The 22462-nt window shown below is 41.1% G+C and overlaps 2 protein-coding genes across 2 annotated transcripts; both read right to left on the bottom strand.

Moving 5' to 3' along the window:
- Positions 1-9387: 9387 nt before the first annotated feature.
- On the bottom strand, positions 9388-17645 carry LOC120564688 (potassium voltage-gated channel subfamily A member 1-like). Its single transcript, XM_039809875.1, has 2 exons — positions 16793-17645; positions 9388-16145 (listed from the first exon to the last, which is right to left on the bottom strand). Exon 2 carries the CDS (start codon positions 15923-15925, stop codon positions 14450-14452), a length of 1476 nt encoding a protein of 491 aa, XP_039665809.1. The 5' UTR covers positions 15926-16145; positions 16793-17645; the 3' UTR covers positions 9388-14449.
- Positions 17646-18439: 794 nt separating this feature from the next.
- LOC120563426 (shaker-related potassium channel tsha2-like) lies at positions 18440-21832 on the bottom strand. Its single transcript, XM_039807581.1, has 2 exons — positions 19986-21832; positions 18440-19070 (listed from the first exon to the last, which is right to left on the bottom strand). Exon 1 carries the CDS (start codon positions 21439-21441, stop codon positions 20011-20013), a length of 1431 nt encoding a protein of 476 aa, XP_039663515.1. The 5' UTR covers positions 21442-21832; the 3' UTR covers positions 18440-19070; positions 19986-20010.
- Between the last annotated feature and the right edge of the window lie 630 nt (positions 21833-22462).

The following is a 22462-nucleotide window of genomic DNA, read 5'->3' as shown; positions in this document are numbered from 1 at the left end:
GTGCTCTGTGACTGACAGTGTTGCCGAAAAGGAATAATTAGTTTATTGATTTGCATGCTGAAACTGCATATTCATGCTCATTGTCTTAAGGGGAAGGGGAGGATTGAGGAGCGAAGATGAATGATGAAGCAAAAGAGGTTAGAGGTAATTGATTGAGACAAATCACCTTTTAGTTGCATATTGCAGTGTTGTAGTGTTGTTAATTTGAAAGCACCAGAATTGGGATTTTTACATCACTGGGACTTCAAATTCCAGCCTGTAAATGTCTAACTGAGGTTTTGCAAATAAATGTGTGCAAACAGCATTTAACTATGGCCAGGTGTTTCATCAGGACAAGCAGGAAGCTGATTTTTCACTCTGTCCTCTGCGGGGGTTCAGCCTGTTAAACTGCTGAAATCTCACTTTCCTCGAGGACTGCAGCTATGAGGGCATGTGGAGAGGGCACAGTAGCTGCAGTGGCTGGCGGTAAGAGAGCTGCCTGTGCTGAGAGGCGTCGATGGATTAGGAGACAATATACAATAACACGTTGTTTGTAGTTTTTTGCCTCTCTTTCAGTGACATTTTACGGGTGAATCAGAACTCTCAGGTGCTGCTGTTGTATCTGTACTTCAGTATTTTGTTCAAACTGGATGTGAAGAAACGCTGCCTTAAGCTTCCTGCTACAACACATCCACACTGACACTCCTCTGCACAGATATCATACTGAATACTACAGCATAGACTACTATATTTTCCTAAGTTAGTGTATGAAAATTATTTCAGGAGGGGGAAGCAAGCCTTATTAATATTTTCTTTGGACTCTCCCCTTCTCTTAAAAAAGTACAATACATGTGGCAGGGTTGGCTCAGTGGGTAGAGCAGGCGCACATATACTTGGAGGTTTATACCTCGATGCAGAGGTCCAGGGTTCAAATCCAACCTGTGATGATTTCCTGCTTGTCTACCCTTTCTCACCTAGTTGTCCTATCAAAATAAAGATGGAAAAGCCCCCCCCACCCCAAAAAAAAAGCAAAACTGAAATACAGCAGTGTTGATATCTCATTCAATTGCTTTAATTCAATTGACGGGACCTGACCTTGTGTTCCTCCAAACTCTGTTTTGTATTTGTTATTTTAAGATATGCAGCCTGCTTAAGGACTTTCCATCTTGCTTATGAATATGGACATTGGACATATGGACATACAGCCATGCTTTGATGCTTTGAGCTAAATGCTAACATCAGCATGCTAACTTGTTCATATTGACAATGCTAGCATGCTCAGGGTAAGTAGATATTATTATTACCAGCTTAGTTTAGCGTGTTAGCATGCTAACATTTGCTAATATGCGCTAAACACAAAGTACAGCTGGGCACAGGATCGTCAAAAATATTACGATTTATCCTGAGGGGAACATGAATGTCTGTACCAACTATTATGGCAATCCATCCAATAGTTGTCGAGATCACAAAAGTCAATTGGAAACTACCTCTGTGGGACATGAATGTTGCTACAGTTTTATGCCAGCCCATCCTATACTTGTTGAGATATTTAAGTCCGGACCAAAGTGGTGGACTGGTCATCGTTGCATCCTTGGAGCCACATTACTAGCATAGCTCAGTACTTTTAACTATGCTCGGTGACTTTACAACAAGTAATGTTAACAGTCACTTCAAGCAAAGGCAGAGGCCTAAGGGCCCCTGGGCCTCTGCCTGATAGGCCCATTCAGTAATTCATCCATTAAGATCTGTACAGCTGTTTTGCTTTGTCTTACCCATAGACTTTAAAAAATAACCTTCATGTGCGTCACAATCTGAACTTACATTTAGAGGCTATGTGGTTTTCATATGACATTATGATGTTCGATGATATATATAAATAATTTCCTGACCCTGGTCTGGCTGCCTGCATGGGAAACCTGTACGGACGGCTCTCATCAGAAAGCACTCTCCATTTGTCAGCCTTTGACAGGCTCTCTCACCCCTGGAGCTGCATGCACTGCAAGAAATTACCATTTTGACAGGTTATGTAGTCTTATATAAAGCTATTAAAACTACAGCTGAACGTTTCGTCACTTAATTGATTAGTTGGTCAATTTTACCACCTTTCATCCTCTTGCGATCTTATTAAGTTTTCTTATGTTTTATAAACCCACTATTCAATCAATAACTAATTGATTAATCAAGAAAATAATCAGTGGTTTAATACATAATAAAATATGTTAGTTAAGTTAGTTGTAGCCTTGAAACACTGAAAAACATTATTTACAAATGCTAGTACGAGTAAATAATTCAACTTCTTTGCAGGGCTTTCCATTTACATTTTCTTGTGAGGACAAAATAAATAAAGAAAAAGGCAGATACTGTAATTGACACTCAAAATGCATCACAGTTTTTCATCTTAGTTGTAATTTTCTTGCTTTCCAAAAAAAAAATTAAGTTAGAGCGACTCAGAAGATTAAATGACTCAATAAGCTGGATATTTTTTGCAGTGTGCATACAAGCCTTTACTGTAAACTCCACCAGCAGTCCACTTAGTGTGTCATGGCCAGGAAAACTGACATGCTCCTCCATCATCGTACAATATGTAATGGCTCTTCTGTATGGGGTCTGTATGTTGTGCAACATGGACAGTGGTTCATGTCCAACAATGTCTATGTGTCCCCTCCTGTAACATCAGGGAAAAGACATATTGAATGCATGTTTTATTTTCCTTTTTATTTTTTATTAAAGACATGACAGCTATTTATGGGTCATCAATATTTGACCTGAACATCAAACTGCCTCAATACCGAATATAAGGTTAAGATCTGTTTTCAAAAGAGGTTTAAAGTGCCCATATTATGAAAAAATCACTTTTTCTGCGATTTGGGGTGTTATTTTGTGTCTCTGGTGCTTCCACACGCATACAAACTTGGAAAAAAAAACATCCATGCTGTTTTGAGTGAGATACGCGTTTCTGAATGTGTCCTGCCTTCAGTCTCCAGGTGAGCTGTTCAAAATCTGCAGGGTTTTCTACATCACTAGCCAAAACGAGGGGGCTAAACCATGCTAGAGGTTAGCCCCCTCATTCTCAATGGCAAAACAATGCTACAACACACACTAGTTCACCATAATTTACAAAGGAACTAATGTCTCTGTTCTGTCCTTGTTCTGCAGGTATTCCACGCAAAGTTGGAAGTGCGCCCTCGTTTAGAAGAAGTCTTCCGGCTAATTCTGCTAACACTGACTGAAGTTAGAGAAACAGCTAGCTATCTGATGTGATCCTTACCTAGCTACTGCACATGTGCGAATCCCAACAAAGATGGTACCTGAACACAAAAAGAGGAGCTGCAGCAATGTGCATAACAACAAAAATATATATATATTTTTTATTAAACCATGTAAACCTATTCTGGTACAACCTCAAAATACAATTATGAACCTGAAAATGAGCATAATATGGGCGCTTTAAGAAGTGATAACAAATCAGTAGTACAGTACAGTAGAGTACAGTAATGTGTTGCAGGAGACTTTCAGGCTGTAGTTGAGACATTCAGTTAAATGAATGAGACTAATAAATGGGCTACGAGGCAGGGATGGTAGTGGAGGCATCTTAGTCCATTGACTTAAAGCAGTGGTTCCCAAACTTTTTCACACCAAGGACCCCTAAACTAACACAAATTAGACCACGGGCCCCCATTTTACCTAGGGTCCCCCATATGATAGGATGTTTTATTACAGAAACCCATCATCAAAAAAGTCTTACATCCTGTCATTGTCTTACTAATGGATGTCATCTAAAGACTTAGCATAACTTTATACATGTCTTATTCTATTTTAGCTGTTTTTATATTCTCTTTAAATAATGTTTTTACTAGTTTTTAATTGCTCTTTAATGTTTTGTGTAAAGCACTTTGAATTGCCTTGTTGCTGATATGTGCTATGTAAATAAGGCTGCCTTGCCTTGCCTTATAGGGAAAATAGATTATTTGGAACCCCCTCAAGGACTCCTGGGGGTCCCCGTCCTCCACTTTGGGAACCTCTGACTTAAAGGATAAGTTCAAAATTTGGGGAAATATGTTTTCTTGCCGAGAGTTAGATGAAAAGATTCATACCACAAATATAAGCTGGAGCCATTGCAGTGTCCAGTTATTTAAACTTAGCTTGAAGACTGAAACATGGGAAAACAGCAAGCCTGGCTCTGTCCAAAGGTAACAAAACCAGCCTACAGTACCAGCACCTCTAAAGTTCAATAATTAACACATTGTATATTGTTTATTTAATCCACACAAAAACTACATTGAAGCGTTTCAGAGAGAGCTAGGCTAGCTGTTTCCCCTTCTTTCCAGTCTTTGTGTTAAGCTAAGATAACCAGCTTTAGATTTAACATACACAAACATGAGTGGTATTAATCTTTACATATACAGAAACTCTTGCCAAGAAATACAAATTCCCAAAATGTCAAACTATTCCTTTAAAAGATCATATCCCTGACAGTATCAACAACTAAACACCCTTTCCAGCTTTACAGTGACCTTTGGTGCTGCTTCAGACTCCAGTCAGCATGTGTACCTCGGCACAGCCCTCGTGCTTCATGGTGATATCCTTTTGTGGTTTTGTATTTGCCAACCTCCTTAAGCGCTGTGCTGTGATGTAATTGAAGCGGGAAGGTCACAGCACCAGTTTTCATTGATGTTAAGTTTTGAATTTTCTCCCCCAGACAAGCACGCTGACACTGCACACTGGGCAGGAGGAGCAGGTAAACTGAGATCCACATCGCCTGATACCACAAGGACACATCCAGACTGGGAGCATTGATAACAGTTTCTATCCTGACTGAAGAGATAGTTGGAAAGAAAGAGTCCATTAACAAGTAACATTAAGTGTCAGTACTTGTCCAGAGGATGAATCCTGATGACTTTGTTGATCCTCTGACTTTTCCTCTAGCTCCTCCATGTGGTTGGCATTTGTGTTTTTTAGTGTGTCTTAGCTATTGGATGGATGGCCATGAAATTTGGTTGAGATATTCATGTTTCCCTGAAACATGAATATTAATTGTAATTACTTTGGTCATTACTTAACCTTTAATTCAAACTTTTAATTTGTCCAATATTTTGGTTTATGACCAAAAACCTGAAAAACTAATGACAATTTCATCAGTCTCAGCTGTAGTTTGTTTAGTGCTCATTAGCGAATGTTAGCTTTCTAACACTAAGATGCTGAACATGGTAAACATAACTGCTTAACATGTTAGCATTGTCATTATGCACATGGTAGCATACTGATGTTAGCATTGAGGCCCAGCTGTGCCAAAGTACAGCCTCACAGAGCTAGTAGCATGGCTGTAGACTCTTGTTCCAGCACTGCTTCTTTTCATGGATGAGTAGATGAATAGATGGACTCATCAGTTTATAGATTGATTGATTTATGGGCACACTGAGGGACTGTGGACAATCAGACATATCGATGCATCTTTATAGTTAATGTACTCCATCATGCATTATTCCTAGAACACGGTGTGATGGCAGACACCACCACATGTGTGAGTGTGTCTACGTCAATGGAAATTGGATAAACTGATAAAAAGATGAGTGGGTAATTCTTGATGAACTCATTCCTCCTGATTGTCACACCTTCACTGGATTGTATCATCTCCTACGTATCACTACAGTGATATAGGGTAAAGAGATACATTTAACTGGCCTGAGTTTCACAGAGACGATTTGTGGACTTCCACAAGGATGAGGATATTATGGACGTGCCCTTAATTATTAAACAAGTGTGTCAGCAGCTCGGCCTGATGGAAGTAATGCAAAGAGGAAGTGGGCCAGAGAGAGGACCTCTGGGATCGGGGTAAGAGAGGCTGGTGGGCTTGGACCTGGGGGCGGGGTAGTGTTAGGCCCAAGGGCTTTGGCTCAAGCATGGGAGATCCAATAATGCTGTCAAAGCTATTTTGCACGTTGTTGACGTTCAGAACCTACTGTATATGAGGCTGTTAGAGGCGGACCACTGTGCATTTAGTTTTACACAGCGATAAAGCCAACACCAGTGAACACTTGTGATTTGATATAGAGTGATCATATGGTACTGTTATGGGGCCACAATGAAAAAGCCCTTGAGAAACGTTTTGGATGATGTCAACAGGAATGGCATGGCATTTTTGTACAAGGGATATGGGATGAGAGTCTGTCTTCAAAGAAATCGATCAGGGAATAACAAGTGAGCCAGAGGCCTGACTCAGGCAAATCGGCCATCCTGTGTGTGTGTGTGTGTGTGTGTGTGTGTGTGTGTGTGTGTGTGTGTGTGTGTGTGTGTGTGTGTGTGTGTGTGTGTGTGTGTGTGTGTGTGTGTGTGTGTGTGTTTGTGAGAGAGAGGGAGGGAGTGAGCACATGCAGCCACAGTATATTTGCATGCAGGCACGGTTGTAAACACTGGTGATGAGCATTGGGTTCAGGCAGTTGTAAAATAGAGCGTAGAAGAAGGAGGAGGAGGAGGAGGGCGTTAATCTCGATGGAGTCCTACTGCACCACTGAACGACAGCACCTCAATTAGTTCTACATGCTGATCAGGGATTACCAAGACAGAGGCTTATACCACAGTATCAATTACATCTTTCTCATTTGCAAGTGGAGGCTGAGACCTCTGTGCATGTGTTGACCTGAAATGTCCAATAAACACCCACCAGGCAGTGTGTAAAGTTAACTTTTTAGAAAAAGAGTTGATATTCTGTATTTTTCTTGACAACCAATCCATTAATGAAGTGATCCTGTTTAATCGTTGATGTGAAATATTACCATAAACACTGTACTGTTAATCCTGCATACACTATCATGTTGCTGTAAATATTCAGAGCACCAAATCCACAGCTGAAACTAATCCCCAACAAATGCACAATGTACCCATTTTAGTATTGTATGCTAAAATCTACAGTGCTCAGTTGTTTAAGGAAACTATTCAGTCTCTTATGGAAATTAAACTATAGATTTGTAACTCTTTTTTTACATCCTCAGTAGGAACCAGTGGGCTTGTGTCTCAAAAAGTATTGAGAGACAGACTAACACCATTTCTTGGTTTTGTGGAATTTGTTGACAATAAGAAAAACATATCACCAACCTTAGTCTTTAAACCTCACTGACAAACTATGTGCTCTGTAGCCAAACATTGTTCAAACACATACAACTTTATATTAAATTCTAGTGGAGAGTGGACTAAAGGTTTCAGCGATACCAAATAATGCCAGTTTGACTATTAGGAAAAATTAATTTAAAATGATGCACAAGACATTTACAATATTCCTTTTGATGGAGTGGTGTGTCTTAGGTTTTAATATTTCACTAAGTTGGCCAGTACAGAATATACTGTGTATGTGATAGTATCAGAGAATATGGAATAAGACAAGCTGTAAACCTTACAATCTAAGCTGTTAACACAACACTGACATATGTTGCTATGCAAAAAGTTGCCAGCTGAATACATCCAGCAGTTACAGAGAAACATTAGCATTCAGTTGTAGTCGTGTTTCTGGTCACCTGGCAAATCAAAGTCCAATAATCACTCTCCTGTTGCCTCTATTTTGGTCTCCACTAACTCCAGATGGAAACATCTGGCTCTTTAACTGCTCCACTATGTTCTCCAGCTAGTCGCTAACTGTGTCTGCTGTTTGGTGCTGGGCAGGTAGCGTACAGTTTTTTTTCTTTTTTTTTTTACTGAAAACAGCTGCCTGCTGCTGCTGGGGACAGGGTTGGTGACAGCAGTGAGACTGAACCAAAACAGTAAAGTTGAAACCAAAACAATGAACTGAAAGACGATTAAATTGTTTTCAGAGCTAAGTTGGTTGGTAATTCTTTGCGGGTTTGTCTTTCACATTACACATAGTCATTTATGCCTTTGCTGATATGGAAATATTGATTAGACAAATGGCCATGGAGGACATGGAAAAAGTAAAAATGAGCACATAGAAACGTAGTTTTCTGACAGTGATGATTGGATGTTTGAATCCCTATTTGTGTGAGCATGTAGCTAGGTGAAAGATAAGATAAGGAAGAGAGAGAGAAAACTAAGAAAAGCAGGTGTGATTTCCTCTACTATGACTGAGCTCCTCTTTTGTACTATGCTCTGTCCTATTACAGTCCGGTGGAGCTTCACAGCACTCAGGAGAGAGAGAGACAGACAGACAGACAGACAGACAGACAGACAGACAGACAGACAGACAGACAGGGAGAGAGAAAAAGTGTGTGTATGCAAGAAGAGTGGGACCAGCGCCAGTTTACCCCACCCTTACTGCTGCTGCCTGCAGAGTGAGGAGTGCTGCATTTCCTGAGGGCAATGCAGAGGACAAGGAAGCAGAAGAGGCTCACTTCTGTTAAGGTCACCAAACAGCAAACACAGAGCCGGGCTGCAGTCAACAGAGAGCCTGCGGCAGACAGAGAAACTGAGAAGGACAGAGACACAGAGAGACACAGATGGACAGATAGAGAGAGAGACAGATGAGCTGCAGCATTCAGCGTGATGCCTCTGCTGTCCAATGTTCTCCACAAATATTCAGCTTCACGCCATCACAGGACAGAAGTGGGAATTAATCATTTTCACACCCCAAAAATTGTGCCCACTTCTTTCAGTTTCATCGCTTGACTATTCTATGATTGGATGTATTTGTTTGTTCGCTGTTTTAGGGTTACTGCCCTCGACAGCTGCATGTATTTAACACTGTATATGATATAATATAATATAATAAATCATTTAATAAATCACACTTTTAGAAACAAGATGTTTAAGAATATGCTTGAAAAGGTTATATTTTAAGTAGATGTATTACAAAAACTTAACTCAGCATTTAAAATCTACTCTGAAACAACTATTTTGATACTCAATTTATATTAAAAATACCAATCATTCACAGCATTTATTTGTCTTATGTGATAGTACACTGAATATCTTTAGGTTTTAGACCAAACAAGCAGTTTGAAGACCTCACCTTGGGCTTTGGATGTTGTTACGGGCATGTTTCACTATTTTCATAGATCATTAATGAAATAATTGTAAGTTGCAGCCGTAATAACTTTAAATACCACACTTAGCAAATGCACAACCCCTCAGAGTCACGCTCTGTGGAAGAAGCAGAGAATGGAGGGGAGCCCCCTAAGGCCCCTGAGATGTGTAACAACTCGCAGGTAATGACAAAGGTAAGTGGGCCTCCCCTGGGGCAGGAGGATTAGTGTGTAACCATTACCTTAGCTCCGTGAATCACTGCTAATAGCTTCAGTCAGAGGGTACTGTAATACAATGGTAGGACACGTTTAGATTGAGACCTCGAGCTCTCGCACACTGCAGCACATTTCTGCAGATAGTTTGATTTATGTAGGTTTTTGTGCAGGTCCGTTAGTGCAGATATATACACCCATCCCGAGCCGAAATGAGAATACACCAGCAGATCCTTAAAAATTTATTGAAGTTAATGTAAGATGAAATCATAAGTGATATAAGAAAAAACAAAAACAAATAACCCTTGCATAGATCACAGACCATGCCTTTGTCATCATCTGACAAACTGAACACATTGTAGCATAATCCTTGGTAAACACAACATGACAATGAAGGCTAGATTAGATAACACAATCAGAGTTTGGTTTGCTTGTGGATGAAAACAAGAGCAGAATAATTCAAGTCCTTTTTGCGCTTTGCTCCAATGCTTCCCTACAAGCGATTAAGTGTGCATTCTTGACAGGAAAGACAAGCTCATAGCCGTCACACTTCTAACACAAACAAGATCTTCTCATCAATAATCACCTTTGGCGAGTGAGGTACACAACTTCCCAACATTTGATCCTGTTAAGTGCCTCATCAGCAAGCAGAAAGCAGTCCAACATCAACACCTTTAGCAAACAAGAATGCCTTAAAACCAATGTAGTACAGAGGAGGGTGTGTGGCACAGGCCCTGTTTAAACATGATGGGCACGTTTCCAAAAACACAGTATCACTACAGTCTAGACTGAGATAACAATGGGAAAAATGTCACTTGAAAAAGCGTTTCAGTCCTAGAATAGAGATAAAGTTTGAGAAACTAGCCCTTAATGCCTGACCTCACATTCAGAGCCTAGCGGAGCACAACCTGAAAATCACAAACACGCTGAGCACGGCTCGGATACCCAACGCTGTCTTAGTGATGAGGTCAGCGCTAAGGTGCTTTTTGAGAAATCCAGCAGAGGACACGTTTCACAACAACTTCTGAACAGGGCCTTACAGGAAGCCTTGGTGCAGATGAAAGCAAGGGTTTCTTTTTTTAAATGATGCAACTGTATTATAGTTGATCCATAGTTTGAAAGGCAAAACTCATGCAGTCTTCCATCGACCATGCAGTTTTTTGCGATTAGTAGGTTTCTGTAGAGATACATTGTAGCATTGTAGATTGGAAGAATGTGAACATGGTGTTTGAATGAATCCTGGTTTTTTTACCTAAAACCAAAAAGACAAACCACACTGGGTTTTTTCATAATAGTACACTTGTCCATATCAATTCATTTATAGCAATTGATCATAATACAGTATTTTCCTTATCATGGCTTGCCAGAGGAACATATTGTCTTTGAAATTTCAGTATATGGCATGTTCTACCTAAATCAGTCATGTTACAGTGCCACCAAAAAAAAGGAAAATAAAAACACATTATTAAAAAATAATCATGCGTAATTGCAGTATATAGTGGTTACTTTTTCTCTCTTATTGTAGCTAAATTGCATTTTGTTCTCATGACATTTCATGTTTTTTCTTACAGTTTAATTATGTTAATGTCGTCTTTTTTTTTTTAGATCTTCTCACTTGTGTTTGTTTGCAGAAGCATTAACATCTAACAGTAAGCTAAACAAATTAATATGTAAAAAAAAAATGTAGGCACCTTCTCTGGCTTTCTCTCACACAGCTGATCAGTCCAGTGAACTGACGATAGAGCCATAGATCCTTTCTAAGTGCATTATGTTATATATTATGGGCTGTTCCTTTGGGACTGTGTTATAGGTTCAGACTGAACCCTTCAGCATGCTATGATCCTGACTGCAAAATAACTCCAGTCTGACCTGGGTGGTAAATGGGGACTGCCACTATTGCAAAGCCTATATTTGGACTTTTCACAGGTTTCTTTCAATAAAATGTCAGCCTCTACATTTGACTCTACTGACCTTACAAAATCACAGAACAGAGGGTAAGAGATTGGTACATAAACAGCCCTGTTGCGAGTTATCTGTCAAGTGATCGCAGTTTCTCTGACATTCAAAATAGATTTATTTTCCTATTTTTTACAAAAAGCATTTAAGAAACAGGTTATCTGTCTTTCTATTGCTGTTAAGAATGCATGTTTCTGTTGGGTTCTGTTGGGTAACTGAATGCATAGCACCGTCCAAACATGGCCTCGCAGCACTGCTAATGTGAGGAGTATTATTTCATATCATTTTCTTCACCTCACTTACAGCTGTGTCCTGCAGGACATGTTACACACACCACTACTTTCAAGCATCAGTCGTACAAGAAACTCATTAACAAAGCGAACAATTTCCTGATAGCTGCATTAATGAGACTACTAGAATTTCCTTGTATCTATATATAGCATTATAATATATGGTATTGGGTATTATTGATGTCCTTCTGTATGAGAAACCCTAATTGAAGATCCCTGACACAAATGTGTATCTTTTTTGCTCTCATGAGAAGTTACTGACATCTAGCAAGGCTCTTGAATTTTTACCTCGCCTGAGGCAGACACTCTTCAGTAGTACAGTACAAAGATCATCCAAATAAGATGACAGCTAGTGCCCTAAACTAACCAACCAGCCACCTATAACAAAACAGTAACAAGAATTAGAGAATGAAAAAAGTCTTGTCCACAATAGCATGTGATGGTAACAAGACAACAATGGGACTCCTGTACTAGCACCACAAAGGATAGCCATTGCACCAACAGAAACAACTATATGACATTCAAGTAGCACTGCAGTGTAGCTTATTTTTTACAGGACTTTGTCAGGAGAGTGCTAAATAAAAAAATTTAAAAAAAAGAGCGTACCGTACATTACAAAATCTTACTATTATTTGGGTGATTTCATCTCAATACTGATTGTATTGATGTACAGTAGCTGGAGATTTTCAAGTAGTCATTACAATTTGTCCAATCTGCAGTTAGTCTGTCTGGAACAATATGCCAAGAAACATTACACTACGTATGATCAAGGGTAAAAAAGAAGAAAAAGAATCTCACTATCAAAAAAATGTTTCAAGCAACAGAACAAAATGATTGTGCAAAAAAACAGGCTGCACTTTGCTGTGCATCATAATGCCCAAAGATATCAGGATGGCGGATTTAAAAACTATAACAAACGTTTACACCTTATACACGTGTGTGTGTGTGTGTGTGTTGAAACACATTCAAGCAGAACAGTAACTTTAGATACCATTGTTTCAAAGAAACCAACATATAAAACAGTCAATCTCATCCTGTTAGGAGAGTCAAGCAATCTCTACAAATGAATGTTCTGATTGTGCGTAGCTTTAAGTGAACAAAAGGAGCGGCGTTAGTGGTACACTATTTGTCCTAAGTGCTTGTGTAAAGGCTATACTTTGGGACTCTCACATTCAATGTTGCATGACTGCAGTTTACACTTAAGGTTCCATTTTGCATTATGGTATAGGAAGCCCTGCATTGAAGCTTGCAGCTCTGCAGCAAGTTTGCAATGACCTCACTGAGGTAGAGACCCTGAAAGGATGCATGGTGCACAAACAAAAACAATAGACATAAATACAATATGTTTAAAACCTATGGATATTCCCTTTTGAATTGGATTGGTAAACATGCAGAGTACAATACATTGCTGCTTAAGGGCATAATTAAGTGCATGACAGCATGAAAACTGGGTTGTGCATAACAGCCATGGATCATCTTTTGTTTGTTTTTTGACCACAATCACCTGCTGTTTTAACCTTGTTCATCTGTTCATCTTGTTCATCTGGCATCATTAACATCATGACCAACAGTGTATCAACACTAGAACACAAGGTAAACCATCTCTGCTCAACCTCACAAATCCCACTGTGCACAGAGGCACTTTCACTGGTCCTGTTGGTGAAAGGGATAAAGGCACTAGCAACTAATGTCTGAATAATTATCTGTAATATGAAGTGAAATTTGGTATTGATCCTTTTTTTTACTGGATTCCAAACCAATATGTTCTCAAATGTGACATGGAAATGGAAGCATGACTAATGATATGTTAACTTTTCTTGTTAAAAGAAGGTCCATGCACTGCACTATTGATGTAATACTGTAATTGGTGCTTATTATAATTATATGCATTTTTGATATATTTATTTGGTATCTCTGACTACTTGCAAATTAGAAACTCTGCATCCTCGAGGTGGGTTTGGATATATTTGATCGCATTTTGGAAACATCCAGAATTTCATTTCCTTAGCTTCCCTGACAATAGGGCACTGCAGAGTGCCTGAATTGCAACAAGCTGAATACTCATGTCATGCATTAAATATACCAGGTTACAAAAGTACCTTAGTCGATGGACCATAATGCAGGTAACTTTTTTCATGCTAAGATCTCATTTATGTACTGTTCCCTTAAGATTGAACATTCAATTTCTATACTTCTAAATTATTAGCATTTCAAATTAAAAACTCATCCAGTGCACTCGTATGAAAACAGATGAGAAGAGGGGGATGGAGCCAGGTATCTGAAAGAACATCCTTTCCATTATGTGAGATATGTCTTGTGCATGCTGATATCAAAATGGAAAGTCTCTAATCATGCTCATGTGAAGCTCACTTTAACATTGTGCTGTGTTGCATCTAAAGGGCATGGCATTGAATCACTTGGTGATATCATAATTACAGCATCTGCTGGAAAACAGCAGCATTGCGGATGTCCGTGAAGCGAGTAGATCACCATCTGTTTACATCCAAACAAGAGAGATCAGTCTTCCTCCCATAAGGTGCTTTGCTCAATAGTAGATCTCATTTGTAGGGAGAGAGGAGAGAGGATAGAGGAGAGAGGAGCGAGGAGGAGGGAGCAGGGGTCACCTAACATCTTGGTGCTTACCACTTGGCTGCAGGTGCTTGCATGTCTCTGCAGACTTTTCTGGTGCATTGTGCAACTTGCTGAAATGTTATCTGTACTCCATGCATAAGATTTTAATATCACACCGTCATCTGATAGGACAGTGTGTGCTCTGCGTCCTCCAGGGAGCCGTGTATATGCGTAATAGTTGATGTTTTCTTTTTGATGTACCTTTATATTTGTAGGATCAGAAGAATTAATTATTCTATCTACCTGTCATATACTCTAAGAGCTTAGATTTTTCTGTTTCCTTTCTATAAAGCTGAGCATAGTTGTAGGCCTAATGCCATAGAGCGCTTTGGGGAGGTAAATGAAACATTCCTAACTGATGGTCTACTCCACATATGACAGTCCCATTGAGATTCCAAAGTTACTAACTAGTGTTTAAACATCTGTAAGCAGCTTGCTTTTATTTACACAGTTTTGGTTGGCTATAGTGCAATTGCCAGTTCTGAGGTTTGCCTCCCTAAAGTTGTCGATGCTATTGTTTATGTCTCCATCAATCTCCATGTACTCTGACTTGCTGACGGTGGATGAACTACGGCGGCTGGAGTTGGTTTCAGAGGGGATGTTGGGATTGCTGACGTTGAGCAGCTGGGCCTGTTCTTCTCCTTCGGTCTCCCTGTGGTAGAAGTAGTTGAAGTTGGACACAATGACAGGCACAGGGAGCGCAATTGTCAACACTCCAGCGATGGCGCACAGAGATCCGACAATCTTGCCTCCTATACTGATGGGGACCATGTCCCCATAGCCCACAGTTGTCATAGACACAACAGCCCACCAAAATGCATCCGGGATGCTGCCAAAGCAGGATCCTTCCTCCTCTGCCTCAGCGAAGTAGACAGCGCTGGAGAACAAGATGACTCCAATGAACAGAAAGAAGATCAGCAATCCGAGCTCTCGCATGCTGGCCTTGAGAGTCTGCCCCAAAATCTGCAGTCCTTTGGAGTGTCGGGACAACTTGAAGATCCTAAACACCCTGACCAGACGAATCACCCTGAGTATGGCCAGAGATGTTGCCTGCTCCCCCACCCCCTCTTTTTCTGGGTCTTCAGCCAGCTCGGTGCCGAGTGTAATGAAGTAAGGGATGATAGCCACTATGTCGATCATGTTCATCATGTTCTTGAAGAAGGCCGGTTTGCTGGGGCACGCCAGAAAGCGCACAATCAACTCAAAGGAGAACCAGATTATACAGAGTGTCTCAATAAGGAAGAAGGGGTCAGTGAGGATATTTGGCTTATAATAAACAGTAGTGTTCCCAACTGCTATCATTCGACCCCTTGGGTCTTCTTTCAGCTGTGGTAAAGTCTCTAAACAAAATATGACTATTGAAATCAGGATTACCATCACAGACACTATGGCAATCCCTCTCGCAGGGCCTGAGCTTTCCGGGTGCTCGAAGAGAAGCCAAATCTGACGCTGGAACTCCTTCTCAGGTAAAGGACGCTCTTCCTCCCTGATGAAACCCTCGTCCTCACGAAACTTCTCCATCGCATCCACTCCCAGCTCGTAAAATTTGATTTCTTCTGAGAACATATCCAAAGGGACATTCACTGGTCTTCTCAGCCGACCGCCAGACTGATAGTAATAGAGGATGGCATCAAAGCTGGGCCGGTTTCTGTCGAAGAAGTACTCATTTCTCAGAGGGTCAAAGTACCGCATCCGCTTTTTCGGGTTGCCAAGCAACGTCTCTGGAAACTGGGAGAGAGTTTTCAACTGTGTCTCAAACCGAAGACCGGCTATGTTGATGACCACCCTCTCGCAGCATTCATGGTCATTGTGGTCTGGGGGGTAGGTGTCCTGAGGGTGGCCCGGGACAGCCGAGGTATCGTCCATGTTATCTCCTGCTACCACAGTCATTTTGGGAGGAGGTGGAGGGGGATGAGTAGGAGGAGTTCAGGTTTGGGGCAAATTTTCCACTCCTCAGCTTCCCACACCCCTTAAATTGTTGGAGACGTCCCCAGATATGAGAGGGCTGGTTGGCTGCTTTGCCTTAGTGCGGCTCCACTGCGGTTCTCGCTGACTTGACCATTGCTGCTCTCCAGTGCATCTGCTGCTGTTGTTACTGCTGCCTCTGTCACTTAGAGAGAGAGAGGGAGAGAGAGAGAGAGAGAGAGAGAGAAAGAAATAGAGGAGAGAGAGAGAGAGAGCGAGAGAGAAAATAATGGGATCAAACAGCCAAGATATTGCAGGCTCAGCATTTTTGCAGTTATTTATTTATTTACTTCTTTCAACCTGCAATTAGTGCCCTTAACCAGTAGTAAAGCTAAAAAAACACTACACAAATGAGGAATTCGTATGACATTTCTATAATATAGACATTTATAATCTTTCAGATTTTCTTCCACTACACAGTATTTTCTACATTCTTATATAGGTGATTCTATGGGTATTTTTTTATCCTGTTTTTTTTTATACTATATTTCTGTACGGATGTTTACTTAAATTTAACACATAAATGCTATGGTTCTATGTCTTAAATGATGTATCCTACGCTACTCTAAGCATCCTGAATAACATCTTCTCGCATAACATCTGATACTTATATCACACCAAATGATGTTTTTACATGCTTACATCAGGCCTACTGCAGGGCAAAAAAAATGCATCTGCAAGATTGAAAGACAAAACAGTAGTTGTCTATTATGTTTGCACAACAGCAGCTGTTGAGAAGAAAATTATCTAACCGATATCATTATTGTATAAGTCAGCAGTTTCGAGGCTTACGTGGGCTGATCTTGAAAGGTCTTGAATGCTCTTATCCTCGAGTAAAATCATCCAACGGCAGGGCAGCAGTGGGCGTCATGTGGCAACTTTACATTGCACCTACCAAAAAAAAAGCCTAGAGCCTTACTGTGCTCCTCGCCATCCTAACTGTGTCCGCCACAAAGTGCTTTAAGATGTCTTTGGACGATAAAGCAAGATGAGATAAGGCAAAATGAAAACCAGGTGAGTCTAACAAGGAAAGCCAGAGATGAAAAATGAGCGAAAAGAGAGAAAGGCAAAGCTGCAGCGTCGGTAGTTGCTTGCGCGGCGGCACGGTGGTGTGGACAGCTTACAGTAGCCTATACCGCAGGAAAAAAAAAATCTTGCGCTGCAATTCAGGGGGGCGATACATTAAGGGGCAATAAGCGAGCCCTTGGCATTTCCAGACAACACTGCATCAGCAGAAATCTGCTGTTTTTTGCGACAGGATGACGAGCAGAATGTGTTTCAGCGCGGCTCGGAGAGCAGAATAGCCTAAAAGAAACCAAAACGGATAGTTGCGAGAGAGTCAAGTGCAGCAGCAAGGTCCAAATGTTTTATCCACAATGTTAAGCAAGTTTTGCTGTGCATTTCACATGCAAGTGCAGGGGAGGTGAGGAAAAGAGAGGAGGGGAGGGGAGAGGAGAGGGGAGGAAAGGCAGCAGGAGGATGAGGAGGAGGAGGAGTTGGAGGGGTTTCGACGCAATGCAGACCGGCTCTACTAAAGCACGCCGCCAGAAGTTCTCCACACACCACAAAAACAAGAGCGCTTGTGTGCCAGCACTGGCGCAATCAGACTGCAAAGGACAGCATGTAACAAAACCTCTAAATCCACACGGGGTAACATCTGAGATGTTTAATAATTTATAAAACCTAGCCTATCATCAATCCATCAAATGGTGAGAGATTAAATCATCTTTTTATTCCATCACTCCCGGATTTAAGCATTCCACGGGCGTTAGTTAGACGTGTCAATATCTGAGTTTATGTGAGACCAAAATTATTTTACTAGTGAGCAATAAGAAACATACAAATCGTCAACAATGTGTTTGCAGATCTCATAGCAATGAAAGATCACATCAGGGGTTCTTGCATTCAGGATGCATCTCAATATCTGATACTTTATGATACTAAGTTGTAACACTCGTCGCTACAAATGGCTCCAGAAGTCACAACAGATCTGAGACAAATGCAGGAATGTTTGGCTCTACAGAGTTTCAGCACCATGGACAGCGCAGATGATTGATACACCACACAGAAAACTACAATTCCCAAAACAAACACCAGCATATACTCAAGTCATTGCGATACAGTATGGAAAAGAATAAATATATGTATCAATTGCTGACTTTGAGGGCCTGTATGCAGGTGGATGGTTTTGAAACACATTGAGGGGTAGAGCTGACTCTGACTTTCTACAACCACAACAACACAAAATCATGTAATCAGACCTTTGTTCAATTTGTTAAAATGTGCCTCCAGCCAAATAAATCCCCATACATGTATCATTATTACATTTTATTAAGTTAATTGGTTTTGTGGCAGGACAACACGACGTCTGATTCTGCGCCTTTTTAAACATTCAGCACCAAACGTGATAAAGTGTGTTGAATTCATTAATGGGCATGGATTTGTATTTTTCTTTACACCAATGACTTGCTGTTTGCCTTCTGTGAGTCTGATCTGTATACTGAGAGTGAAAAATAACGAGTGGTAGTATATTTTCTGAGTCAAAATTTATTTATAAAAATGATTAAGTTAAGTTCACATACATGTTTAAAATAGAAAAATAAATATTTAATTACATTTAAAATTCACAATGCATTCGTGCCATGCAGACATTGCATTGTAATTGCTGGGGCTGTGGTGTTGTGTTCAGCGAGCTGCAATGCAATCCGAATGTTTTAACAGCACAGAGGCAAGTTGCGACTCCAACTTTGCATTAAAAGCTGCATAAGAAAAGGGAACAATTCAGAATTACAAAACGCTGGCTTTTTATACATATAAAGCGTGGTCATTAATAAAGCCTGCACAAAAGAATGTTGTTTTTTTCTAATGATGATACACACAATGTCCACTAAGGCAGACTGAACATTTTCAAAGCGTTTCCTCCATGAGGTCTCTGTAGGCTACACACACTAGCAATGCACGAATATAGCCGTGAGAAAACGATCCAATACTTTGGAGAAGAAGAGAATCCCATGCTTGTATTTTGCTGCGACTGTGAAGGAGTAACAAGCTTCATATAATCGTCTGCCTCCTGCAAGTAAGCAGAAAACAAAACCCACTATGTCAAAAGTGAGAGAAGCAGTCAGGCTTCTGCTGGGCTAAGTTAACCATCACAAGCATCCATACAGAGTCAAAGAGCATGGTCTCTGGTGCTGATGCCTACATCAGTCGGGCCAGCTGCAACAGTGCAAAGAAACTCAAACTAATATATAGAGCTTGAGCAGAAGTGTTGTCTGCAGGGATATTTATCATCCACAGAGTGGCGCTCAGAGCTTACTTGTTGTGATCACATTCATGTAGAAAATGAAGTCGGCAATGATTTCAATCTCTCATTGTAAGATTTGTTAGCTTCTCCATGCAGAGCTGGTCGCCTGGTGCGTCACGAGCTCTCCTCTTCTGCTTTATTTAAAGCCTAGGTACTTTGAGAAGAGGCTACGTGATTTTCGCAACAGTCTAAAGACATAGTGTGGTTCGTGCGTAAACACTTAGAAGTTTAAAGAAAAACAAAAAAAATTATATATATATATATTATATATATATATATATATATATATATATATATATACACTCTGATGAATTAAAAATGAGAAAACATCTCCAAATTTATTTTTCTTTGGTTATTTCAATTTCCCTTCATAGATTGAGAAGTTTGTTATCGTATGGCTCAATTACTGCTGATGGCATTTCAAATATCCCGTGCGTACCCAAATGTTTTCATGTGAGGGCTCGCTTTGGTGCACAGTTCCCCACTTACTGATTTTTGCCCCCTTCAAATTCATTGCCATCTAGTGAATTAAAGTAAGGTGAACTTAAGACAATCCTCATCTTGGAGGGGGGTTGTAGCATGAATAGCTGAGGCTCCACGTTTGGGAACCACCGCTTGCGTAAAACAACTGCAGCATCCGACATGGAGCCTAAATTGTAGGTCCACTGGAAGACAACTCACCAGAAATAAAACCGTCTTGCAACGTTTATACGTCTGACAGTCTCCCTGTGTATGTCTCCACTGGGGTTACGTTTGGATATGTCAAAGTTTCCAAGTCGTCGCTTTCCTGAAAGGACTCTGTTTTGGAAAGCGACAGGCTACTTTTGTTTGAATCACATTCACCTAAGGAGGGCTGCTGCTGTCCGCATGTCACATGTACGTACTGAACATTTTCCTCATCCTCGTTCTCTCTGTGGTAGAAATAATTGAAATTTGACACTATGACAGGGACAGGTAAAGCTATGGTTAACACTCCGGCGATGGCGCACAAAGATCCAACGAATTTCCCCCCGATGGTGGAGGGGCACATGTCTCCATATCCAACTGTGGTCATTGTCACCACAGCCCACCAAAATGCATCAGGTATACTTGAAAATCCAGATTCGGGGTCTTCTGCTTCTGCAAAATAAACAGAACTGGAGAATAAAACGACTCCAATAATCAGGAAGAATATGAGCAGTCCCAGCTCCCTGAGGCTTGCGTGAAGCGTTTGGCCGAGAATCTGGAGGCCTTTGGAGTGTCTGGAAAGTTTAAAAATCCTGAAAACACGGACCAGACGGATGACCCTCAGTATGGCCAATGACGCAGCCTGCTGACTGCTGCCCTGATGCTCTGCCAGATCAAGGCCCAGGGTGATAAAATAAGGAGCTATAGCCACAACATCGATCAAGTTCATTATGTTTTTAAAAAAAACTGCTTTACTGGGACAGGAGATAAACCTCATGGTGAATTCAAAGGAGAACCACACAATGCAAAGTGTCTCCACCATGAAAAACGGATCTGTAAACGGACTGGGCGCTGCGTGAGCACTTCCATTGGCGTGATTCTCGGGCACTGCGGGGACTTCTCTAAACTCGGGTAAAGTCTCCAAGCAGAATATAATTATGGATATTAAAATAACCATAACTGACACAATGGCATTTATCCGAGCAGGTCCTGAACTCTCTGGATACTCAAACAGGAGCCATAGCTGGCGTAGATACACGTTGTTTGGCAGCGGGCGGTCCTCTTCCCTCGATAAGCCCTCATCTTCTCGGAAAACTTCTATGACCTCTTCGTCGAATTCATAAAAGTTTAGTTCTTCCAGGAAAATATCCACAGGTACACTTACGGGCCTCCGAAGCCGCCCTCCTGACTGGTAATAATAGAGGACGGCATCAAAGCTCGGCCTGTTCCTGTCAAAGAAGTATTCATTTCTCAGAGGGTCAAAGAAACGCATCCGTTTACGCGGATCTCCCAAAAGCGTGCTCGGAAAGCGGGAGAGGGTCTTTAACTGCGTCTCAAAGCGCAGACCTGAGATGTTGATGACCACCCTCTCGCTGCACTCCTGGTCCGCGGGTTCCAAGTCAGCAGCATCTTGCAACAAAGGAGTTACGACCACAGTGTCGTCGTGGTTCTCCTGGGACACCACAGTCATGTTTTACCCCTCCGAGGGTAAATCCGTCACTCACCTCCTTGGTGGCTTCCTCTTTCCCTTTTGCCTTTGCGTCCTCCCAACTCGCTTTCTCATGCAGCCGCCCGAGACAATGTCCCCTTTTTGCTCCCCAACAGTTTTGTTTGTTGATATCCAAAATCGTTGTGCGGTTGTTGATTTACACAGTCCTTTTGTCAGATTAGTGCCTCTGAACTGTCAACTTTCAATGGTGCAGACAGATCTCCACTTGCATAAGCTATACCGATGGCTATCATATTCACACCATTTTAAACTCCAAAGCCCTCCCCAAGTTGGAAGACCAGATGACACTTGCTGCTGCTGCTGCTGCTGCTGCTGCTGTCCCTCTCATACTCATTTCACTGTAGCAGTGATTTCCAAGCAAAGGGGTAGCCTTACAAAATAGTTTTAATTGTAAGTGAATGTCTTTTTAAAATATCCCACATCAAAGTCCTCAGTCTTTTTTTATTCAGAGCAAGGTCCATAAGTTTTTCAGATCCAGAGTCAAATGAAGTCTCTCACCCTGGCTGCAGGTCCCTCATTCATGAAATCACGGGGCTATTCTAGTCACAAGGGGAACCTCCAAAACCCGGCCTGTGTCTACTTGGGGTCACAGCCCACAGTTTTAGAAACCAGGAGTACATACAAAAGTAACAAACAGATCCATCTTGTTAGGGGTATAGTGAGTTTTTTTCTGCAGCTATTAAATGTCTCTTGAAATAAACAAGATGATAACCTAAATGCTTTGAAGCATGGGGCTTCGTATAACCCATAGACTGTATAACCAGGACCCAGCTAGTGGAAACTGCTGGCTTAACTGACACTTGAGTAGGCCAGAGAGGATAGCATCTTCAGGAAGCCGCAGGAGAAATAACATTCACCGTTCATAGCATTTAAAGGGCTCAATTGTACAACTTCCAACACAGGGAGCCCCAGAAAACAAGTGACCCTGGCAACTGAGATACTGAGGTGTAGAAAAAAACCCAGCTGCAAGTACTTCTAATCA

The sequence above is a fragment of the Perca fluviatilis genome, chromosome 8 (genome assembly GCF_010015445.1).
Source record: "Perca fluviatilis chromosome 8, GENO_Pfluv_1.0, whole genome shotgun sequence".
Taxonomy (NCBI): Eukaryota; Metazoa; Chordata; class Actinopteri; order Perciformes; family Percidae; genus Perca; species Perca fluviatilis.
The sequence above is the reverse complement of the archived record's forward strand: the minus strand, read 5'-3'. Positions and strand labels throughout refer to the sequence as shown.